General features: G+C 45.3%; 1 protein-coding gene across 3 annotated transcripts; it reads right to left on the reverse strand.

The window, feature by feature from the left end:
* Positions 1–4,217: 4,217 nt before the first annotated feature.
* On the reverse strand, positions 4,218–16,810 carry LOC141075707 (uncharacterized). Of its 3 annotated transcripts, none has more exons than XM_073562844.1 (5): positions 16,666–16,810; positions 7,690–7,980; positions 6,500–6,775; positions 6,136–6,252; positions 4,218–5,130 (listed from the first exon to the last, which is right to left on the reverse strand). In XM_073562844.1, the coding sequence occupies exons 1-5, from the start codon at positions 16,733–16,735 to the stop codon at positions 4,808–4,810; spliced, it is 1,077 nt and encodes a 358-aa protein (XP_073418945.1). In that variant the 5' UTR covers positions 16,736–16,810; the 3' UTR covers positions 4,218–4,807. The 3 variants fall into 3 exon arrangements, with proteins under 3 accessions (XP_073418945.1, XP_073418946.1, XP_073418947.1); XM_073562845.1 differs by lacking the exon at positions 16,666–16,810 and adding an exon at positions 14,004–14,102; XM_073562846.1 differs by lacking the exon at positions 6,500–6,775.
* Positions 16,811–17,950: the final 1,140 nt, after the last annotated feature.

The following is a 17,950-nucleotide window of genomic DNA, read 5'->3' on the forward strand; positions in this document are numbered from 1 at the left end:
ATTTTGTGGTTGCTGCCCTCAGTTGCTGTGCAGCAGATTATTTTAGTTTCTCTTTGGTTACTGTGCTCTGCATAGGCAGCAAACAAGATGCCTGAGCAAGATAGTAATGACCCAGGTGCTCTGTCCACTGCTATCCGCAGATCTTCGATCATAACTTGTAATTTCAAAAGGGGAGGGGATTGCTTGGGGAGCTAGCCATAGTTATAAAAAGTTTCCACTTAAAAAAACACTAATATTATAACAGACTTTACAATCTATGCACTCTTTCCAATCCTAACCAAGGGTAGTGTTGAGACTAGTTAGGACTAGGCTTAGAGCCAGAGTTTGGGTCAGTGTTAAGGCTAGAGCTGGGGTTAGGGTTGCTTTGAGGGTTGGGCTCAGGATTGTGTTGAGAGCTGAGATTAGGGTTGTTGTGAGGGCTGACGTTAGGGTTGTGTTAAGGGCTGAGGTTAGGGTTGCGGTGAGGGCTGGGGTTATGGTTGCAGTGAGGGCTGTGCTTATGGTTGCGGTTAGGGATGGGCTTAGGGTTGCGGTGAGGGCTGGGTTTATTGTTATGGTAAGGGCTGGAGTTAGGGTTATAGTGAGGACTGGGCTTAGGGTTGTGGTGAGGGCTGGCGTTAGGGCTAGGGATAGAGCCAGAGTTTGGGTCAGTGTTAGGGCAAGAGCTGGAGTAAGTGTTGCGGTGAGGGCTGGGGTTTCATTTTCAGTGATGGCTGGGCTTAGGGTTGTGGTGAGGGCTGGCGTTAGAGTTGTGGTGAGGGCTTGGCTTAGTGTTGTGGTGAGGGCTGGGCTTAGTGTTGCGGTGAGGGCTGGGTTTAGGGTTGCGGTAAGGGCTGGAGTTAGGGTTATAGTGAGGACTGGGCTTAGGGTTGTGGTGAGGGCTGGCGTTAGTTAGGGCTACGGATAGTCAGAGATTGGGTCAGTGTTAGGGCCAGAGCTGGAGTAAGTGTTGCCGTGAGGACTGGGGTTACGGTTTCGGTGATGGCTGGGGTTAGGGTTGTGGTGAGGGCTGGCGTTTGAGTTTTTGTGAGGCCTGGGCTTAGGGTTGTGGTGAGGGCTGGGCTTAGTGTTGTGGTGAGGGCTGGGATTAGGGTTGTGGTGAGGGCTAACGTTAGGGTTGTGGTGATGGCTGGGATTAATGTTGTGAGGGCTGCGGTTAGTGTTGGAGTGAGGGCTGGGCATAGTGTTGTGGTGAGGGCCTGAGTAAGGGTTGTGGTGAGGGCTGGCGTTAGTGTTGTGAGGGCTGGGCTTAGGGTTGTGGTGATGGCTGGGCTTAGTGTTGCAGTGAGGGCTGGGTTTAGGGTTGCGGTAAGGGCTGGAGTTAGGGTTATGGTGAGGACTGGGCTTAGGGTTGTGGTGAGGGCTAGCGTTAGTTATAGGGATAGAGTCAGAGTTTGGGTCAGTGTTAGGGCTAGAGCTGGAGTAAGTGTTGCCGTGAGGACTGGGGTTACAGTTTCGGTGATGGCTGGGGTTAGGGTTGTGGTGAGGGCTGGCGTTCGAATTTTTGTGAGGCCTGGGCTTAGGGTTGTGGTGAGGGCTGGGCTTAGTGTTGTGGTGAGGCCTGGGGATAGGGTTGTGGTGAGGGCTAAGGTTAGGGTTGTGGTGAGGGCTGGGATTAATGTGGTGAGGGCTGCGGTTAGTGTTGGAGTGAGGGCTGGGCATAGTGTTGTGGTGAGGGCCTGAGTAAGGGTTGTGGTGAGGGCTGGCGTTAGTTAGGGTTAGGGATAGAGCCAGAGTTTTGGTCAGTGTTAGGGCAAGAGCTGGAGTAAATATTGCGTTGAGGGCTGGGGTTTCATTTTCAGTGATGGCTGGGCTTAGAGTTGTGGTGAGGGCTGACGTTAGAGTTGTTGTGAGGGCTGGGTTTAGGGTTGTGGTGATGACTGGGCTTAGTGTTGTGGTGAGGGCTGGGCTTAGTGCTGTGGTGATGGCTTGGCTTAGTGTTGTGGTGAGAGCTGGGCTTAGTGTTGTGGTGAGGGCTGGGGTTAGAGTATTATAATAGTTCCATAGAAAAACACTAAAAATAAAATAAAAAATATAAAGGTAAAAATAATCATAACAGTGTATACCTTTTATTTTAAGCCTTCATGCCATAAGATTTATTATTACATCCTTTGCCATGTTCCTCGGTTCCTGATCCCGCTCCTTAGTAAGAAATGGTGGGGCACCATGGCACTTGGAGGTTTACCGAAGACCTCTGTATCTGCCATTTTGGTCCTCCTGTGAGGCTGAGCTCCACAGGAGAAGCACAATGTCTCTGTATCACTCAGTTCTGTGGTAATGCCATATACACTGCTCAAAAAAATAAAGGGAACACTCCAATAACACATCCTAGATCTAAATGAATGAAATATTCTCATTGAATACTTTGTTCTGTACAAAGTTGAATGCGCTGTCAACATAATCACACAAAAATCATCAATGGAAATCAAATTTTTGAACCAAAGGAGGCCTGGATTTGGAGAGACCCCCAAATTGAAAGTGGAAACAAGTGAAAATGAAAATCAAAACAAGACAAAATTAAAGGGGAAACAAGTCATAATGATGCTCAGTATTGTGTGTGGCCTCCACGTGCCTCTATGACCTCCCTACAATGCCTGGGCATGCTTCTGATGAGGTTGCGGATGTTCTCCTGAGTGATTGCCTCCCAGACCTTGACTAAAGCATCCGTCAACTCCTGGACAGTCTGTGGTGCAACGTGACGTTGGTGGATGGAGCGAGACATGATGTTCCAGATGTACTCAATCGGATTCAGGTCTGGGGAACAGGTGGGCCTGTCCATAGCTTCAATGCCTTCATCTTGCAGGAACTGCTGACACACTCCAGCCGCATGAGGTCTGGCATTATCCTGCATTAGGAGGAACCCAGGGCTAACCGCACCAGCATATGGTCTCACAAGGGGTCTGAGGATCTCATCTCGGTACCTAATGGCAGTCAGCTACCTCTGGCAAGCACATTGAGGGCTGTGCTGCCCTCCAAAGAAATGCCACCCCACCCCATTACTGACCCACTGCCAAACCGGTCAAGCTGAAGGATGTTGCAGGCAGCAGGTTCACACTCAGCATATGTGACAGACATGACAGAGTCTGGAGACGCTGTGGAGAGCGATCTGCTGCCTGCAACATCCTTCAGCAAGACCGGTTTGGTAGTGGGTCAGTAATGGTGTGGGGTGGGATTTCTTTGGAAGGCCACATAGCCCTCCATGTGCTCTCCAGAGGTAGCCTGACTGCCATTAGGTACCGAGATGAGATCCTCAGACTCCTTGTGAGACCATATGCTGGTGCAGTTGGCCCTGGGTTCCTCCTAATGCAGGACAATGCCAGACCTCATGTGGCTGGAGTGTGTCAGCAGTTCCTGCAAGATGAAGGCATTGAAGCTATGGACTGGCCCGCCCATTCCCCAGACCTGAATCTGATTGAGCACACCTGGTACATCATGTCTCGCTCCATCCAACAACGTCATGTTGCACCACAGACTGTCCAGGAGTTGACAGATGCTTTAGTCCAGGTCTGGGAGGAGATCCCTCAGGAGAGCATCAGGAGCATGCCCAGGCGTTGTACAGTAGCGAGGTCATATAGGCACGTGGAGGCCACACACACTACTGAGCATCATTTTGACTTGTTTCTACTTTAATTTTGTCTTGTTTTGATTTTCATTTTGACTTGTTTCCACTTTCATTTTGGGGATCTCTACAATCCAGGCCTACATTGGTTCAAAAATTTGATTTCCATTGATGATTTTTGTGTAATTTTGTTGTCAGCACATTCAACTTTGTACAGAACAAAGTATTTCATGAGAATATTTCATTCATTCAGATCTAGGATGTGTTATTTGAGTGTTCCCTTTATTTTTTTGAGCAGTGTACATTGTAAGCGATCGCACGTTCAAGCCATCTAATGGGACTGAAAAATACAGAAAAAAACATTTCAAAAGTTCTTCAAAGCTAAGAAAAAAAAGTTAAAAATTCAAGTCACTTTCCATTTCCCTTAAATATAGAAAATCTTTGTCCAGAAACGTTTGATCAATCAAAATGTAAAATTAATGAACCCGATTGGTAAACACCGTAAGGAGGAATAGAAATGATAAAAATTGCAGATTTTCTGTTTCTATTGTAAAAAAAAAAGCTAAAAAAAAAGCTAAAAAAAAACCCTGCTGTAACTAATCCAAGGTAGGGTTAGTAAAACATCAACTCACCACAGAAAAAAATCACAAACCCCGAGTAAAGGACCGACTGCGATAAAAACATTTTATTAATGTACAGTGTTAAAAATATAATCACGATGCAGGTAAAGAGTTTTTTTGTTTTAGGACCGTTCCTATAAAGTATAATACATTTTTTCCTTTCTATTCGACTTTTTTTACATTTTGGTTACATTTTTTTACATTTTTTTAAAGTAGCTCAAGAAAAAAAAAGAACATAAACCTTGAATCACCATAACCGAACTAAGACACCGAGCAAAGCGACCACAAGATGTCACCAGTGAATGTTGTAAAGGTAAAACCCCCCAAACAATACAGACATATTATTTTTTCCAGTCAGACTTTTTCCATTTTTCAGTACATTTTATAGTAAACTGAATGGGACAAATCTACGGCCCGTCCTGCTACAATCGAGCCCTCATAAGGCTGCCGACGGAAAAAGAAACCAGTCATGGATTGTGGAAGGTGAGGAGTTAAAGAGAAGGAACGTTCTCTCTCCCCCCATGTCTTCTGATACAAGACTGTTGGGCGTCTCAGGCCTCCAGCCCTGGTCACCGCGGCCGTGGACTATAATCATATAATGTGATCGCGCTCAGGTATCTATAGAGCTTCAGCTGACCGCTTCCTGGTCAGAAGAGGCTCTGCTCAGCTCTGGATCCATAGTGAATGCCCCTTCTGGGCCACATTGACCTGGGTCCGGGCGGCTTGGTGAATCTTCTTCGGGAGGCGGCTCCACTAAACTGTCATGGTTCTCGTCTTCTCCCGGTCCTCTCTCATCATTGGTACAAACATCACAGGGCGACGTTCTTCTGCTTCCATCTCCAGCAGTAGTTGTATTAAGTAGCGGAAGCCCAGACTCCGATGCATCTTCTGGTATCACATCTCCAGACTCTCCAGAATCATGGCCGGACTTACTTCCTCTACTTGTTCGACCTGGAAAAACAAGAAGGAAAGTTTGATCTTATTGTCTTACATAAGGGTCAATGAGATGATGGACCTACGTCCATTATACAGACGGGGCAGTGGACCGGTCCATTTCTCAGCTTCTTCTCAACATTTCCCTAATGTGCTCATAAAATAACATACACCAACTGCGAAGGCTGCCTGGCCATGATCCACCCCTTGTCAGAATGTATTGGGGATCAGTATTGTATGTAGCCATAAAGGAGCTTCTGTTGAGGTGCATGGAGCCACTACTGTACCCCAATATCTCGTGTATCACAAAAATGATAGCTGCGCCATCTGATATTGTACTGAAGAACTGTCGGATCCTCAGATCAATGGGAACACCTACTTTGTGGTTAGAAATTTGCTTTTTGCTGCATCTGAGACCATTGCACGGTGGTCTTTAGTGGAGAACCCAACACCTCAGGTCTATGTTAGTCCTAAAAATCTCGCAGATCATGGCTTCATCTTTGTGGTCGCCACTCAAACCTTTTTGGATTCAGGGAAGTGAATGTGTCTTGTTGATGTCACTAGACTAGAGGCAAAGTGAGGCCCCAAGTGCCCGGCTCTCTGTCACCTGGAGAACTAGAAAATAGGGAGCCTATCGATTTCTAGCTTTGCTGGTGAACACAGTGTCTGGATTCAGATATCGGCTGCTGGCTGTAGCAGATGTAGAAGAGAAGGGCAACCTACTCCACCACAAGATGATGTCTTCACCACTATGTACAAATACCACCACCAAGACGTGCGCAGCTCTCACAGAACACAAGAACATGTCCTGCCGTCCTGACATATGGAGCTGCAGCAGATCTGGTCACTTGTTCGTAATCCCAACATTCTGGGAATAAGAAACTTCTACGGATGGAGGGGATCAAGATTCCCACCACTGACTGAGAGTCCACCACCCAGGGACAGTGAGTGGTCCTGTATACAGATCTATGCTGGAGCCACATCACATTTACCCATCCTGAAGGAAAGGTGCACAGCACTTACATTTCGTGTTACCGAGGACAAGACCTAGAACGATGATGGTGATGACTGCAACAATGAAGATGAAGATGATAATGCTCCAGTTGTCAAGATCCGATGATGCTTTCTTACATATTTTGTCTAGAAGATAATCAGACATCATGGATTATGAATTACTACCACCAAGTGGTCACCGCTCTCCACAATGAACCACAGAGACCGGGAACCATGTCCTTGTGATGAGACCTGGCACCATTTATAAGCACAACCTCGTCATTCACTTCACTACTGACAGTTTTCTCTGCATTCACTCAAACAGTAAAATATAGAAAAACCATCAAGTCCTGCACACGAGAAGGATCCCAATGCTGGACATATAATGGCATACCGGGAGCCGGTACTGTAATCTCTGCAGAAGTCTTGTCACCTAAGTGGTTCGATGATTTACAAGTGTATGACCCACGAAAACCAGGATCCCAGAAGTCTACAGACAAGAATTTGGAGTGGTCAATGGTGGTGATGTTCTCAGTGATTTCTCCTCCATCTTTTAGTAATGTCACATTGAGTGGCCTTGATCCCTGGACGCTGCACTCCAGGAGGACGTGACATTGAGCCCCATGTATTGTGTCATTCACCTTCCGCAGGGTCGGCTCATTCACTGGTTCTGTAAGAAGACAGAGCGGTATGGTGAGAAGACGATCCTCCAGCCTTCAACTCGCCTTATAGAGGAGCCTCTGTATAGGAGCTCCTCCATATGTGACCTGATGTCTGTCCTCACTGGCTGCTTTGCTGGTCCACACTCCACGGTGCTGCTCTTCCCTCCTTATCTGTGTTATAGAGGAAGGAAGCAGCAGCATCGTCCGGTCATTGTAAGAACCGGCAGATCCCAATGATGTCTCCTCGGTATGGACATCATCCTCCAGACCCTACCAAAGCCTCTATAGTGCTATTCTGACTGCTCATCCTGACTGTGGTCCCAACGTTCCAGTCATGTCTTTGTCTCTTTGGATCCATTTCTGATACCTCAATGTTCTCACTATGTTGTCCTAGTTTTGTCTATGACTTGTCATCCTGGGTACTTTCACCCACCATAGCCTGCCTTCCCAGTACTGACCGGGACTATCCATACCTCTGTATCCACATCCTGTATCCAAGCCTGGGCCTAATGTTATGTACACGTGCACACACTGAGGCTGGGATCTGGGGGTCCAACCAGGAAATTCGATACCTAGACTGGTGAAGGGTTCTTTAGACTCCGCTCCTTGGTTTAGCAATTGCCAAACTGGTTGCGTATAATTGTCCCACTGTCTCGATGAATTTCGTATCACAATCTTTCAGTCAAATAAACCCAAAGTCATCACCTTCATCTGTACAAAGATAAAGGGGATTAATATTAAAACGCAACAAATGGAATCAACCAACCAATGTCCACACATAAACGTCACACGCACAACCACCACACGCCGTCCACAGCAGACGGTCCTCACTTTACCTAGGGCAGGTCACATTGGTTTGGGGTTATGTGTTACATCCTATGAGGTAATGCTGGGAGATGAAGAGTTAGTCTACCGGACTCACCGATCACATGGAGATGGATGACGGCCACCACCTTCATGTTCACCACTTGCTCATACGTTCCGTTGTCACCTTCTGTCAGGTTTCTCATCTCAATTTCCCCAGTTCTGGAGGAGAAGTGGACACGATGGGTATATGGTGGTCGGACATTCTCGCTGCCGTGATAAGTCACTATAAGAATGTGGCTGAGTTTTCTGAGATCATATACGATTTCTTTAGTGATTTTTACTGGTGGGAAAGTCACGGAAGATCCAGTGGCTCTATACATCTGATGTGACCTTATAGTAGCATTTCCTGAAAAAGACATGAAAAGAACAAAGTTACAAAACTCCTAACATGTAAGAAAAAGCTGCAACTAAGGAAACACTTTACAGGAGTACAGAGGTCTGCTAAACTTTTCTTATACTAATCTTCCTAGTATAGGAGGTACTCTTCTTTAACGTTACAAACAATTCTATCTAAAATTTTAAATTCTAAGTGCAATTCTCAATTCAAAGTGCTATTCTCTGTAACACACTCTTCTTTCTTTTCTTTCTCTTTATCTCTTTCTATCTCTTTTCTTTCCTTAGACGCAAGACGCTGACCGCAAATACCTGGTCCGTCACCTGTCTACTTTCAATTCTTTATTCACATCCTAATTCTTTTATAAAAGCTATTTTTCAGGTGCTATTTTCTTATAAAACACATTATCAAATACTTTACGGTAAAATTCAACAGTTATTCTTGTAAGTGCCGGACACCACTCCCAGCCGGGATCTCTTGCAGTGTCCTTTGAGGTCGACATCATCTTCGAAAAGTGTCCATGCAAAAACATCTTCGTAAAGTGTCTCTTATGTAAAACCAAGAAAGGGCACCTAAAGAGGCGCAACTATTTACAAGTAAAGTTTTTGGATCACTCCAAGTTCATGATCGCTAGTTCAATATTGAAGAACGCTGCCAATCAACAGGACAACAAAAGTGCTAACAGAAAAACAAAAACATAATAAAAAATAGAAAATGGCACAACTGGTGCAAACAAACCCTCCTGGGTAACGAGAGTTTTAGTGCTGAACCCCCTCCTGGGGTTCTGGAAGCTGGTGAACCGCCACCACGTGAAATACTTGCAGGTACTTCTGCTGCCGCTGGTGACTCAGCTGGTACTGTCTCTGGTTCCTCAGAATCTGACTCCTTGGTGTCCATCGGGACCTCAGCTAATGGCACTGCAGTCGGGGGGTTGTCGGCGGAGGTCAATTGGGCCATTCCTATCCGTGGGTTCCACTCCCAAAACTAGGGTCAGCCCCAGGGCAGTAGTCGTACCTGGCGTTCCCAGCCGCGGATCCGTCTCCGGTGCCTGGTGATAGATGGCTGCAGCTGCAACTCCCGGAGTAACGGATGGAATGGACCGCAGTTGGGTCCGAGCTGGGCTCAGGGTAGTCTCGGCCGGAGTCGTTGGTGGAGGTTGGCACAACCGCGCCCGGTCCAGGCGGGGACGTTGTCCCGGGCCTCCATTCTGCTCTAGCGCCAACATATATCTCCTCCGGATGGGGCTCACCCAATGGCAATATCGGTTGTGAGGCGGCGGCGGCCGCTGCTGGGGATGAATCAGCGGTCGCAGCCTCCGCAGGGGCGGCCTGGGAGCAAGTGGCCTCTCTTCCCCCTGTTCTTCTGACTTCTCTTCTTTTTCCATCATGGCGTTCTGGCGTTTTTCCTGCCTCGGCCCCTTTCCCGCCTCTGGCTTCTCCTGCCCCTCCTTCCGGGGGCGGCGTCTTCTTCCAGCGCCTCCATACCAAGCCAGTATACGAACCCCTCGGGGGTGGGCCATGTAGCTGTCACATAGTAATTCAGGCAGGGGAGGCCAACGACTCTTCGCAGTCTTTTCCTAGGACCTCCCATCTCTTCACGCCCTTCTTCTTTGCGCCAGCGGCCATTTCTAATTTCCATTTTACAGTCTATCAAATCAGGTCTTCTACACATTTTGGAAAAGTCAAAGTCCAACAAATTTCAGGCACACAGAACCCGATGGCTTCGGGTCTCGTCATCCTGTTCGTGACGCCAAAATTGGGTCGCCCTCCCAGGGCTGTGGGGTACTCGGTACGGGCCGGTGTCAGGGGGAGATGTGTCACAGCAGCGGTGACCCGGTCCGTGGCCCTGGGCACCCAATATCAATGGCGGATGATATTTGTAATGTAGTTTATATGGAAAGTTCGTGACGCCACCCGTGGTGTTTGGCAAGTAAGATGTTAAGCCAACGCTGCTTGCAGATCTAATGTGACGGATGGTGTGATGCAGCAAAGATGGTGTAGCTCCCCACAGGTGGAGCTGTAGTCCCAGGGCAGTGTAGGCGCTATGGATGAGGATAGGTGCAGGACGGTGTGGATTCTGGTACCCAGATGTAGCGGTGCTGAAGGTGTTAGTGATGAATAAACGGAGGACACCAGAGCTTGCAGTTTCAAAGCTTTACTCACAGTTCGTGGTGCACACTGGTGCCTGCCTCCGAGCCGTGTCCTCCGGGGTAGAGACTCAATCAACCTCCGGGGCAAGTCAGACTTCTCTCCAACACTCCGCCAACATGTGCCTTTCCTGAACGACTCCTCTATTGCGCCTTTTAGTGTGAAGAACTCCAGTACCGTAGTTCTCTAAAGTTCCTCCTGTCAGATCTTCCTAACAACTCTACTTGTATGACAGACAGCTGTAGCCTGCTCGGGGATGCTCCTGGATCCCGGCTCTCTATCAGTTTGCTGTTGTGTCCCAAGTCTTGGATGGGAGTAATGCATTTACAGCCAACTACTCCACTGGTGTCTGCTGCAGAACCATAAGTGTCCATACAACCTCGGGGACCGGGCCCGGCCTTGCGCTGAGAACCTATAGGCAGGGTTCCTATCCAATCCAATCCTCCTCTCTGTTCTCCTTCTCCTTCGTTCCGCGCTGTTCCTTCTCTCTCTTATGGAAGCTTAGGTTGCAGTTCTACGTTCTCCCTCTCTTCTCTTTCCCGTGCCAGCTGGCTCAGGTCACTGAGGCAGCTGCAGCACTCCTTCTCTCCTCGGAGCCGTCCTCAGGCTCTCCTGACTGACGGTCCTTCTCACTCCTCTGGGACTCACCCCAGACTGACCTTCTGTCAGACGGCCCCCCTAAGGGACCGACCCCTCTCAGGGACTGAACTCCATTTCTAAACTTTCCCATTCTTTTATATGAATCTCAACTCCACCCACCTCCCAGCACATCTCGTGTTACGAAGCAAGGAATCACCAGAGGTGCTCTGCTACCCTCTAAGCATGAGCTGCAATGTGATCAGTGCTGAACTACCCTGTGTGTGGGATGCAGGTGTTGTGAGTGTGGAAAGGAGATCCCAACTTACCAGGATGGTGGGGCACTACACCTTAGGAGAAGGTGCAGTACCTCTGTGGCGACTGAGCCTCAGGGGCGCCACATTAGGAAAGCAAAACAGAACCCAAACCAGAGTAACAAGAGGCTACAGCTACAAGAATGAGAGGCGCCTGGAATAGATACTCCAGAGAAAACCAGACAGGCCTAAATGCATCTGCACTAATACAGGGCGCAGCGGACCCAAGTAAAATGGCAGCTGCACAGGTGCAGAAATACCAAATGAAACAGCCAGCCTACAATCAGGGATTGACCGTGTGTCCACCAGTGCAGAAGAAATAATCCGCATGTGGCAGTGTTCACACAGGGAATGCAGGGCTTCTGGTACACAGCCTCTTAGTAACACCATATAGGGGGGCTGCCCAGCGCCAACTAGAATGCATCCCGTGTGAACAGAGGCCACAAGTGTGCAGAACCATTTGGGCCCAACTGCACCCTGAAAAAATATACAGTGCACGAAAACATATATTTCTCTTAATTTTTTTTGGAGGATTTTTTCCTCTTTCTGAGGTTTTCATGTTAGAGTAGGACTGACAAGTGTAAGGAACTTTGACGCGGTTTACCAGCTTCCGTATTACGGTCATCATATCAACCAATACCTTACATATATTGATATGCTTTTCGTGCACTGTATATTTTTTCAGGATGCAGTTGGGCCCAAATGGTTCTGTAAACTGTGGCCTCTGTTCACACGGGATGCATTCTAGTTGGCACTGGGCAGCCCCCCTATATGGTGTTACTAAGAGGCTGTAAACCAGAAGCCCTGCATGATATAGCAGCACGGGCTCTAATATACAGATATATTCATGTGTGTAAATGAATTTGTATATTTCATAAAATAATTTGGGGCTTAATATACTCGATTTGTTTGGGCTTTATTACATGTCCCATTTCTTTGCAATGAGTGATGTACCAGCAAAATAGTGATTGCAGCTCTGAAGCTTAGTACAGTATGCGTCTGCTGCTCTTTATCAGGGTACAGGGTGTCAGGATACCAGTGATGAAATATCTGGGGGTTGCAGTTTCTGAATATTTGGGTGGGAAGAGGAATCTACGTTTCACTTTGACTTTGAGTCATAGAATATTGACAGCGACTTTCATTTCTGCATTGTTTCTCTATTACATTCAGGGGAGGGACGTCCGGTATATAAGACGGTAAGTCCGGGACTTTCCACAATACAGAGGACACAGCTTCATGGACCAGGCACCAAGTGATGATCGTGGACAGAAGAGCTCCAACCAAACCAATGGACAGAACCAGAGCTCGCACAGAACCTATGGGCAGAACAAGAGCTGACACAGAACCTATGGGCAGAACAAGAGCTCGCACAGAACCTATGGGCAGAACAAGAGCTGACACAGAACCTATGGGCAGAACAAGAGCTCGCACAGAACCAATGGGCAGAACAAGAGCTCGCACAGAACCTATGGGCAGAACAAGAGCTGACACAGAACCTATGGGCAGAACAAGAGCTCGCACAGAACCAATGGACATAAACAGAGCTTCAGCAGAACCAATGGACAGAACCAAAGCTCCAACAGAACCAATGGACAGAACAAGAGCACCAACAGAACCAATGGACAGAACCAGAGCTCATACAGAACCAATGGACATAAACAGAGCTTCAGCAGAACCAATGGACAGAACCAAAGCTCCAACAGAACAAGAGCTCACACAGAACCAATGGACAGAACCAGAGCTCATACAGAACCAATGGACAGAACCAGAGCTCGCACAGAACCAATGGACATAAACAGAGCTTCAGCAGAACCAATGGACAGAACCAAAGCTCCAACAGAACCAATGGACAGAACAAGAGCTCACACAGAACCAATGGACAGAACCAGAGCTCATACAGAACCAATGGACATAAACAGAGCTTCAGCAGAACCAATGGACAGAACCAAAGCTCCAACAGAACAAGAGCTCACACAGAACCAATGGACAGAACCAGAGCTCATACAGAACCAATGGACATAAACAGAGCTTCAGCAGAACCAATGGACAGAACCAAAGCTCCAACAGAACCAATGGACAGAACCAGAGCATCAACAGAACCAATAGACAGAATCAGTGCTCTCACACACACACATAACCAATTGACAGAACCAGAGCTCACACAGAAGAAATGGACAGAACCAAAGCTTCAGGAGAACCTATGGACAGAACCAGAGCCCCAACAGAAACAATGGACAGAACTAGAGCTCCACCAGAAGCATACTGAACTTAAATAGAGCACCATCAGAACCGATGGACAGAACCAATGCTCCAACATAACCAATGGTCTTAACCAGAACTTCACCAGAACAAATGCACAGAAACAGAGCTCCAACAGAATCAAAGGACAGAACAAGAGGTCCACCAGAAGCATACTGGACTAAAATAGGGTTCCCCAGAACCAATGCACAGAACCAAAACTCCAACAGAACAAATGGACAGAAAAACAGCTCTGAGAACAAAAAACCCAACAAAAGCAATGGACAGAGACCAGAACTTCACCATAAGCAAAGGACAAAACTAGACCTCTGCAATAAGTAGAGTGTATAGACTAAAACAGAGCTCATGAGAACCAACAGACAGAACCAGAGCTCCATCAAAAGAAAACTGAACTAAAAAAAGAGCACCACCAGAACCAATGGCAAAACCAGAGCTCCATCAGAAGCATACAGGACTTAAACACAACTGGATAGAACAAGAGTTCCACCTGAACCAGTGGAGATAACCAGAGCTTCGACAGAACCAGAGCAACAGCAGAGCCAACAGAAAGAAATAGAACTCCATCATAAGCAGAACCAGATCTATGACAGAAGCACGACTAATGGAGAGAAGGAGGACTCCACCAGAAGCACAGAACCAGAACTCAAGAGCTGATCAGACTGGCATTGTACGCAGCCAATCAGGACAATGATAGGATAGATTGGGTTTGGTATTTATAAATATTCAAGCAGTCACTGACCGGTGAGATTCAAGGTGGGACAAGGTTTCTGGATAGACTACGAAGGTGAGTGACGAGACTGTGAGTGCAGGAGAATGACCTTGCTGAGACTTATTGTACTACAATAGCTGTGGAATGCCTCCATTCTCCTAATACGTCACTATTTTATTTACATAGCACCTCCTTATTATACGGCGCTGTACCTAGCAGTAGAGAATGGGATGATAGATAATAATACCATCTGTAACTTGGCGCCTAGATACCGCAGTTGCCCTAATAATTGGATGAGACTACCAAGCTAAGGAATATTGCTGCATTATAAAAAAACACAATTTACTGCAAATTTAATTACTTATTGATTCAATACATGAAACATGAACATTTAAAAATCAGAAGGAGGCTGAGGTTCAACATGACAAGTTGCAACGTTCACTAAAATATATACACAATGACTGTAATGTTACATTGTTGATTTAATAATCATATAGCTTTGTTACATAAAGGCACAAAATATAAAGAAACATAAAGGAAAGAGATCTGAAGCCAAGGCAATCTTAAAATGGCAAGCACTATAACTGCCGCATGACTATCCTCATTCACCAAAGTCATTATTATATAAATGATTTGTTCATATTAAGTTGAGGTGGTAGTGGTCCCCATGGCAGTCCCCTAGTATAAAAACTAACTTTCATGTTACATAGGAAATTTTGATGAGCAAGTGTGCTTGTTACTCGAGTTTTCCTAGCATGCTTGGGTGTTCTCCGAGTATCTTGGGCATGATCATGAATTAAGTTTTAGTCCCCCTCAGCTGCATGATTTGCGGCTGCTAGACAGCCTGAATACATGTGGGGATTTCCTAACAAACAGGCAACGAGCACACTCGCTCATGACTAATAGGAAAGTGTCTTTTACACTTATGATAAGTCAAATATACTGTACAGAGGTTACATTTATAGCACACAGATACCGCTGGGACCCAACACAACTCATGTACAGAAGCCATTGACACACAACAACATAGAAACCTATATGATATTCTGTGCAAGACCTTATGATCTCAGTAATGCAGTGTGATTATATTTTACACAGTAAAGGTCATGACACCTATTTAATAAATTGAAATTAAAACTACCATTGTACCCCTTTGATTATGTTTCACCACTGGGACGGAAAATCCATTAGGTAAATTATTGCAGCAGAATGAACTCATAACTAGTTACTCAGCGAGCGCAGCCTCAGTGACCACAGTAATCAAGCATCTGATATATACGTACAAGCAGTGTCATATACATACACGACTCTATAAAGCAAGCAGTACTCACCATAAGTAGCAAAAGCAATAAATACAAATATTGGCAGGAACGAGGGGGGCATCATTCTGAAAACAGTCTGCAGGGGATGATGAAAGATGATTTGATCTGAGATTCTGTTTGAATACGAATTGAAAAAGCCCCTTATTACGTAATGTATAGGAAAGCTCTAATATCAGTGATGTCATTTCCCATAAATGATGACAGAAAGCGAGATCATGCCTCAGGTAGCACACCCTCCTTACTGACTGTTTTCACTTTCTAATTTATTACTTTTTGTGACCCCCTTTAGGACCCACTTTTTATAAACCTGTTGTTTCCCAATTGAGGAGAACACTTGGTAAATGACACATCTGTGCATCCAAGTAATTCTGACAATGTTGTGATGATACATAGCACATGTTAAAAACACAAAAATATACTTTTCCTTATTTTTTCATCTTCACCTACAATATATCTAAAATTTGTGAATATTCTATAAAGTGTAATGAGAAATCATTTATATAGGACAAAATTGTGGCCTCATTCAGAGAGCGCTCTGTACAGCAAGCAGAGAGTCACATCACATTTTTTCTTTTAACCTTAAAAAATAAAGCTTATCTAAAACATTGTACAATGATATCTATAGAAAACCTCCGTACGTCACATAATGCATATTAATATAACTATCTATCATGATGTGCTGTTCTGCACATTATACGGCAGTAAAGGGTGTGGACTATAATATAGTATATATGGGAAAAAAACAATGAATGTAAAGAGAAACAAGGAGAAGAAATTCATGACCAGGGTGAGATTATAACCTAAGACACTCTAAATACAGTATGTCATCATACTAAAAACTATTTGTATAATATTGGGGAGATTAGAGTAACAGGGGTAGTAACAGACCCCATGGCAGTTCCCTGACATATAAACTTATCCTCATCTTAGAGACAAAAAAATCTTTACAGAAAAAAATATTTTGCTCTTAAAAGCGAGTCACTTGTAACATAGAGGTTTCATATATCATATCCATATTCAATGGACCTCACCCATGTTCAGTAGATATGGACACACCATAATGTACAATGCTATGTTTGTATATATCGTTATCCTTTGGATGAACGCATAATGAGCATTGATATGTGTTATCACATCATTTAATTAAATGTCATGTCATAGCAATTAAGAAACAAAAAGTGAAACCACAGTCTTCCCCATGAATACCTAAAACCTCAGGCAGATAATATAGCAGCAGACTAACAACCACATATGACAATGGTGGGAACTGGAGGCTTGTCCAGTGAGCTCACACTCAGAAGGCACAGAAATATTTCACCTGACCTATATGTCTTATACAGAAAGGGCTACATACGACATGTGGTTCTCACCTCCAGCTGCCCAAATAATGAGCAGAAATATATACGGGAACATGGGGGTCTTCATGCCTGCAGCAATCATTGTCAGCGTGTGCTTCAATGAGGAGCCAGCAGCTAATGATGAAACAATGAATTACAGAAGTCATGTGCCTTACTATAAGACTCCGGCAGAAAGTTACAAAAGATGGAAATTCCCATCTTGTCAATCACCAGGCCATAAACATCACACCATCTTCACACCACCTTCTCACCAGCCTCCTTAGGAATCCTCCTTTTTGGGCTTAAAGGGTGAATGCAAAAATACAGCATATTGCATATTGGAGATTTCCAAAACTCGCCCGCGTGTGTCCATGTGCACACTGACAGTGTGAGCCTGTATGCACACAGTGTAGTTTGGTGCACGCACATATGAAAGCTTTGCTCAGACAGCGCTCGTTGTAGGAAGCAAGAGCCAAGAGGTGTCATGTCAGAAGCAGGGAAGGTCCACAACATGCAAAATAAGGGTGCGTAAAGGTGCAGCGAACTACTGGGCACACCAAGGGACCACTGACGCACCCGCATTTGCATTCAAATAAAAATTTTCTCAGGCACCGTACCTCTAACAGGTCAGTGCTGGGTGGATGAGTCCTCAATATAACTATATAGATTGAGAAAAACAAATTATCAAAGGTGTCCAAAATGTAGTTAAGCAATGGCACTTCACATCAACATGAAATCTAGAACCCTAGTGTAAGTAAACCCAGGGAAATGAAGAGATCCATTAAGGTAAAGTATGCAGTTTATATTTAATTAATATTAAAAACACAGTACTTTAAATAAGTAGAAAAGCGGAATGTCTCATAAGGGAGACGCCACAAAAAAACTCTAATAAATCAAGGAAAAATAATAGGACTTTATAGCGGAGAAACGCGCGTCGGGGTGAGGAGACACCACTACAAACTCAACAGGTGAACCTGGTTCTCTACCAATCTCTGGGCACATTATGCACCAACGGTCTACCTTTATATGTCCCCTCCACACTGCTGGCTACTAGCGTTTATGATATTGGGCTATATAGACCTATTATTTTCCTTAATATACTGGGAGATTGAGATTTACTTGTCATAGGTACCGTTTTGTTCAACATTATATCAACAGGGAGTGCGAGCATTGTATTTTTGTAGGGCAAGTAATGTTTTAGCACTAAGCACTTCATTTATTATAAATGATGGCTTCAATATTCTGTAGACTTTTTTATTTGAATTGGCCATTACCACATATATCCCCCTCCTCCCCATTACCTTTGTTTTTTTCTAAA

This window comes from Dendrobates tinctorius, unplaced genomic scaffold (assembly GCF_039654945.1).
Source record: "Dendrobates tinctorius isolate UK_male_01 unplaced genomic scaffold, ASM3965494v1 ptg000367l, whole genome shotgun sequence".
NCBI classification, from domain to species: Eukaryota; Metazoa; Chordata; class Amphibia; order Anura; family Dendrobatidae; genus Dendrobates; species Dendrobates tinctorius.